This window comes from Cupressus sempervirens, chromosome 6 (assembly GCF_028749045.1).
Source record: "Cupressus sempervirens isolate cs-2001-9-10 chromosome 6, ASM2874904v1, whole genome shotgun sequence".
Lineage (NCBI taxonomy): Eukaryota > Viridiplantae > Streptophyta > Pinopsida > Cupressales > Cupressaceae > Cupressus > Cupressus sempervirens.
The window spans coordinates 682,393,661-682,400,769 of NC_143123.1; the positions used below are offsets into that span (position 1 = coordinate 682,393,661).

Genomic DNA, 7,109 nt, shown 5'->3' on the forward strand with positions numbered 1-7,109 from the left:
CTGCAGAATTTTTGTATAATCAGATCTGATGTCGTTGTAAGCTAGGCATTCCTTAACAAAGTGTTGCTCTGTCTCAACTGTTCCTATATTGCAAAATAAATATGTTCTGTCTGCCTACTCTTCCTTTGGAACTTGCCATCTACCAGTTTCACATCGCAGCTGATGTGAACTAGTTCTAATTTGTGCCATCAACATTTTTGCTTTCCAGTTAATAGGTGCCCTTATATAGGCCTTTTCATCATGACTAGAAGGGGATTAAATTTTTTAACGTAATAAGATTTTTTCCGCCCTATGTGTCTTGTCCACAGAATATTGTGAAATTTTTCATTGACAAACTTCTTTATTTCTTTAATGTTATCCGGGCAAGTTTGGATGTTGATATCCCATTTTTGCATCCATTTCTCATTTTGTTTCATCCATGTGCTTTTCCGCCTCACAAATTTTTCCTCTATTACCAACTTGGGCCAACGATGTGTTTCCAGACCTTGGGTTTTCTTTAAATAGCTTAGCATTCGGATCAATGCAACGGCTTCTAATGGAATGGAACCCACCTTTGCCAAAAGGATTTCATACGGAACTGTGGTCTTGACTTTAAGATTGCATGTGATGAAGTGTTTTTGAATTCTTTCTACTTGCCGCCATTTCTGTTTGGACATACTACCGCCCCACACTTCACATCCGTATAGAATCACCGGAGTGATCAGCAAACCAAACAAAGTTTTCATGGTCGTCCAATCCCATAATTCTGCGTTCCTGCACTTGTTTTGTAAAGAGTATAACGCCTTCCAGCCCCCTTGGATCCTTTTCGATCTGCAAGTATCCCAGTTGAATTTGTTGAGTTCGATAAGCATTAAGTGTTATATTTATTCTCATAAGAGATAAATTGGTTTGAACCACTATTTATAAAACTTAAGTCGTGAGCAAAATTTAACACAAAAAGTTTACCCCAAAATAATTATTATCTATATTTAAAATTGTCTTTCAAATATTAAAGCGTAACTAACATATGGAGATAGAACATAATCATGTGAAAAGAACGAGTCTGCTCCAAATCTCCCCCAAATCTCCCCTTTGAAGTCACACAGTCTTCCTGGACAAAAATGACAAAATACGGTGGGAGGCCCATCAAATTGAGGCGTGGTCTGTTATGAATACCTCAACATTATATTGTATGACCCCAGTTTTCCCCATCACCCAAAACTAAATCCTCCACAAATTCCAACGTATCTTAACCGAAACGCAAGGGGAAGTTCGGATACAGAGTAAAATAGGGAATGCTACTCAACATCCCAGCAACACAACGAAAGCGACCATCCATAGCTATTCACACTAAATAAATTCATTAAAATACTCCCTCGCTTGAAAAGGCACGTCGGCCATAACTATTCCCGTCAAGTCACAGAAGGCAGAGGGCGTTAATGAAACTCGTGACGGAATCGAGGAAAGTCGCTTTCACGATATAATTGCTGGGGCAGGAAACAGACGTGAAGGGGCTCGAACTCCCACTAAGAAACACTACGAGGTCAGGTAATGTGTATATAGAAGGTTTGTGTGTGTGTATATATCTGTTTTAGGTATTTTCGAGGGGCTTTTTGGAGGTCCGTTGAAAGCTTCGCGTGCTGTGAAAATGGCGAAACGGAATGCCGTTTGAGGGAGGGAGAGAGAAAGTAAATGGCGAGTGTGTGTGATTTGTAATTTGTCTTGTCGTCTGAGTGGAGGGAATTCTGAGACGTCATGAAGTGATGTCTGAAATTGATTAAGGAGTTTTGTGGAAATGGAGAAAGGGAATGGCGTTTGCTCAGAGAGGAATAACGGTGAGAGTGTGATTTGCATGTGGTCCGAGTGTTGGGAGTTGTCAAATGTGAAGATTTTGAAATTGATGTGCGTTTTTGTTGGAATGGAGAAACGGAATGGAGTTTGAGAGAAAAAGTAATGGTGAGTGTGCGTGATTTGCTTATGGTCTGCGGTAGATAAAGTTCCGGAATGCGGTTTGAGGGAAAACATAATGGTGTGAGAGATTTGTTTGTCGTCTGAGTGCACTTGCAGAGAATTCTGAAATGTGGAGTTTCTGAAACTGATTATGCGTTTTTTGAGAGAAAATATGATGGTGAGGGTGTGTTATTTGCTTGTGGTCTGAAGGAGAGGGAATTCAGACGCGTTTTTGTGAAAATAATGGTGAGGATGTGTGATTTGCTTGTGGTCTGAGGTAGAAGGAATTCTGGAATGTGAACTTTCTCAAACTGATTGTGCACTTTTGTGAAAATGATTAAGAGAAAAAATAATGGCGAGGGTGTGTGATTTGAATGTGATATGAGAAGAGGGAATTCTGAAATATGATGTTTCAGGAATTCACTGTCAGTATTTTCCCAGATTAGATTTCATAATATATAGAGAATTCTTTCATGACGACGTTGATGCTATGGGACGAGAAGGGTGCTTCCGGAGGTTCGGACCCTGGGCGTGGTGGTGGTGGTGGTGATGGGAAGGAGCTGATGAGCAAGGCTTTGAAGAAGGCAAAGATGAGCGGCGGCGCGGCGCAGAAGAAGCCGCCTCAGAGAGGGCTCGGCGTGGCGCAGCTTGAGCGACTGAGGTTGCAGGAGCAGAAGAAGAGGTTGCATGAAGATTCGTTCATGGCGGCCGTGAGTACAAGCAGTCGTTTGTCTCAGATGCAGCCCTATGTGCCTTCTTATGGATACGGAAGGCCCGGGGGTTTTTCTTTTCTCCGGCAGCATCATCATCATCATCTTCCGAAGCAATTGTCTGCGGTTTCTCCGAATAGGAGCATGTTTGCTTTGCAGCAGGTCGGGAGAGGTGTTTTAGGCGGTGATTCTACGACTCAATTTTCGCCTTCGTATGCCTCGTTACTCCAGAAATATAGATTTTGCAACGCCGAAGAACAGCCTTTCGTTGCTGGTGCTAGCGGGAACAGTAGTAGTATTAGTAATCATCGTCATCTTGCTGAGATTTATGGAGATTTTGAGGAAGACGGCAGGCCTAGGGGCTTTATGTCGCATAGTATTTATCCCTATGGCGGCCGTCCTCTTCATAAGGACGCAAAGCCGCCTTGTAACTTCATCTATGACGGCCATTGTGATGGAAAACCTCCCTGCGGACCATTTCTTCAGAGTGTCCCGGTGTCAAAGGTAGGCGTAGGAATGCTTGATTAGCTGCTTCTAAATTTTTTAAAGGATTCTTGTTAGGTTAGGTAAATACTTGCTTTTTTAGGAGTGAGAATTTCAGTTCAATCGATTTTTAGAGAATTCTGTCTTCAGCTGCATTGTTTTCTCGAATTCTTGCCGTGCGTTTACTTTCTGTTACTTGAATGCGAAATACTTCTAAACATTTTGTGCTCAAAGCAGTTTTGTTGTACGAGTGAGAAAAGTGTCTGTTATTTATTAGCTGTATGAAGGCTATTTGCTGGTAATATTTTTTTTCTTCGTATGTATACACAGTTTTCTACTTTGATCATGTTTCCCTGCTGCTATTTCGCTACTTAGAAATTTTTTGATGTGCTATTCTCTGTGACTCGACACAAATTAGATGTAGATTTTGTGGCTTAATAAATTATTAGCCAAATCTTGTTTGCTGGCGTAGATTTCGATAGGCTTGTTGTGAGTAAAAGTCGAGAAGTGAGATGTTTTATTTCTGGTCACGCGCTAGCTATGACCTAAATCTTGTTTTCCGATGCAAATTTTGCTTGATTGTATTTTTCAAACGGAAATATTTACTCTCACATAAATTTCATGTCTTCTCCTGATCGATTCCACTAGTTTTGTAGCATTGCATAATGTGCTATTTCACTTACGCCTCCGTTTCACAATTTTCAAAAGAGTTCAGTATCCTCTGCAGGCGTTTCGACATTTTTGAAGGTTTCATAAAAAATTTCAGGCTTACAGTTAGTGCGGTTCACCATGTTAAAGCGTTAATATTGTTACAGAAAGTTCGCAATGTATGAAATATAATAATTATACGAAGTTTGTCAAAGCTTAAATGCCGTTCCTAAAATGCGTACTTAGAAAGGGAAAATATATTCTAAAGCAAAAAAATTGTGAAGTGCAGGTTGGCGTTCCGCTCACAGTTGAGCAGTCAAAGGAGCTCTCTTCTTTCCAAAATTTTCATGATCATTCCAGCTGGTTTGACCCCAGCATGATCAAGGTAAGCCGAAATAATAAAATAAAAAGTATAGTATAATCTTTTCGCATTGAAGATTATTTTCTCAATTTTCTTGTATTTAAAGCCGTAAGGCTGCGAAAAATATTATGCTGCGAAAAAATCCAATGTCATTAATTAATTTGCTGTCGTGCAGAATAATCCACGGTACGCATTGGAGCAGCGGCGAAAAAACGCGCACAATTTAACGTCCGTGTTGGACCTCAAACTGAGCCCCGGGGAAAACAATGTCGGCACTGACAATAATGCCGCAGACAGGCCAGAGTTTCTAAACCTCCTCCGCAGCCGTCCTTCCAATTTTGTGCGGTAAGATTTCCTTTCATTCTATCATTTGCGATCTTCAAAGAGTATTTTAACAAAGCATAATTTGAAACGAGGTTTTGTGCTGCCTTCCAATTTTCTGCGGTAAGATTCCCTTTCATATTCATTTACGATCTTCAAAGAATATTATAATAAAGCGTAATTTGAAATGAGGTATTGTGCAGAAACCCTTGCAGAAGAAGCGGAAAAGGCCCCGCAATCTATTCAGAACATTTGAAGTCTTACCAGGATTTCCTTGCCGAGAACAAAAGCAAGGAAAACAGTCGCAAAAGACAACGAAGCGAAGAAGGCCTGCACGTCACGGGTTCGAAACATGGCGCCGACCTCCTGGCGTTGACGCTCTCCACTACGTCTGCCAGCGCTCTCGATTCTCGAGAGAACAGCTTAGCGGAGGCGGACAATAATTCAGACGATACCGTATGTGAGATCCGTGGCGATTTGCAGGTGAAGAGTCTTTCTAGATTCTCTCTCGGCGGCGTTGCGTTTTGTGATGGAATTTACGAAAGGTTGCTAAACATTTTCAAACTAGAGGCTTCAAAACAAATTCTATTAGGTTTTCAAAACATCAAAGTAGATCCTATTAGGTTTTCTGCACATCATAGTAGGCAAAATGGTTTAAAATCCAAATTTCACAATTCTCTTTCGAAAACATTTTATTTAAATGAAATTGAGATCTCAGAAAATAAAATCATGAGAACTTTCATTACGTGACGCACATGCCGAGCTTGTTATCTCTAAAATGCAGTCAAATCATATACAGATTCATGAGTGACCAAGGAAATCAAGACTCCTGTATGATTTGAAAAACTCCAGAATCTTAGTATTTGTAGTCTTAACACAGTGCCGTGATGAATTCGAACCACAAATACATTCTCATAACAGAAAAATCTTGTCCTGTTGAATTCGAACCACACATACATTCTCAAGAACAGAGAAACCACAAGTCCTGTAAGTGATTCAAATCTCATAAAGTTTAATTTTCGAGCCACATTCACATTCATGATCAAGAAAAAGAATTCGAAACACACAATACTCGTGATCAAGAAAATTAAAAAACCTGTAGCCGATTTATGACGAGATATATTCACAACTCCTAATGGTCAGGAAAAGCATAACTCATGGACGTAATGTTTGGAATCAATTACATATTTGATCATTTAATGAATAACAAATCACATAGAGGAAGATCACGAGTTCTGTATGTAAAGTTCAAACATCGATCATTCAAGTCACGTACAAAACCAGGAAGTCAAATTTGTATTACAGAACTTAAAAATCAGAGAGTGGATTTATCTCCCTGATCATAAATCCTGCAAATATTAATTCCTATTGTAGTCATTAAGAACAGTGTAGATTTCCGAAAGAGTTCATTAACTGGTAGAAAAAATATATTTCATTTTTTTATTGCCGTCAAATTAGGGTTTGGATCAAATTATTTAGGTTTTGGATCAATCATGTTTGAGATTGTGATATGCAGGATACAAATTTTTAAACACCTATTTCGGTAATTTGCAGGGAGAAATAGGCGAAGAAAAGCATGATTTGGATCATTTCCGCACTTTGATATTTATGCCAGCATTTGAAAAAGATGAGGTAATAAATGGGGAGTGTCCATCAGTGGTGGAGATAAGCAGCAACATTGCATCCGCTGCTGCTTCTACAGATACAGAAATTTGTCATTCTTCATCTGCTTTAGATCTGTCCTTAAAATTAGCAATTTAATTGCTATGAAACTATGTAATTCTGTTACATTTTAATTTTCGAAATCTCTAGCTCTAATGTAGTATTCAGCGATCCTGTAGAACAAACGTTTTGCTAACCCCTTTTTGATAAACAATTATCCATGCGCATTGCTTGACGCAATGATACTTATAATGATATAATTAAAATGTTTTAATTTGTCTATTTAGATAAATGACTTGTTCTCAGATTCATTGATATCTTTGAATGTCATGATTATGGAATATTACTTTCACATACAGGCATTTTTATCATGAAGAAAATTGTTTCGTTAGTTGCATGCAATACGGCATTGCATTCTTGGCGTGGTATTTGTTTTTATGCACTTCCACTGAATGTGTTTGCCTTCAGATTATCAATTAATTCAATTTTTCCTGCTGTCAATGGACGTGACAATCAAGAGATCTTGTAAAGGTCCAAATTATGGATAAAAAATGCTCACAAGTAAGAATTTTTCTTTATTTTAATCTATAAGGTTGATCTAATTAATTATTTGACTAAAAAACTTGGGTGGCCCTAATTTCTAGATTTTATTTTAGGAGTGGTAGTACTGAGAAATATATGGTGGAAATTGTTGGATTATAATCTTGTGTTCCCATGCAGCTAGTTAAGTGCATTTTATGCTTATATATAAGTAGTTTAGTGATCTTGTTTATTGCCATAAATACATGGCTCCACAAACTATTTTCCCTCCTTTTTAAAAATATTTTATTTCTTTTTTGAAAAAGAGGGGTAAAAATTTATTAAGACAAAAAGAAATACGACAAGGAGAGCTCAACAAGGAGCTCTATCCTTAGCAACAAGTTCATCAAATTCTTGCACCATCTCAAAGGGAAGTTGCCCCGTATTCATAATATTCTAGCCCAGAGCATGACTAG

At 38.6% G+C, this 7,109-nt stretch overlaps 1 protein-coding gene across 2 annotated transcripts; it reads left to right on the top strand.

The window, feature by feature from the left end:
• Nucleotides 1-1,034: 1,034 nt before the first annotated feature.
• LOC149554028 (uncharacterized) lies at nucleotides 1,035-6,718 on the top strand. 2 transcript variants are annotated; one of them, XM_089789971.1, is made up of 5 exons: nucleotides 1,035-3,143; nucleotides 4,060-4,155; nucleotides 4,307-4,476; nucleotides 4,656-4,935; nucleotides 6,007-6,718. In XM_089789971.1, exons 1-5 carry the CDS (start codon nucleotides 2,403-2,405, stop codon nucleotides 6,211-6,213), a joined length of 1,494 nt encoding a protein of 497 aa, XP_089646097.1. In that variant the 5' UTR covers nucleotides 1,035-2,402; the 3' UTR covers nucleotides 6,214-6,718. The 2 variants fall into 2 exon arrangements, with proteins under 2 accessions (XP_089646097.1, XP_089646098.1); XM_089789972.1 differs by having other exon boundaries at nucleotides 1,193-3,143; nucleotides 4,656-4,997; nucleotides 6,007-6,588.
• Nucleotides 6,719-7,109: the final 391 nt, after the last annotated feature.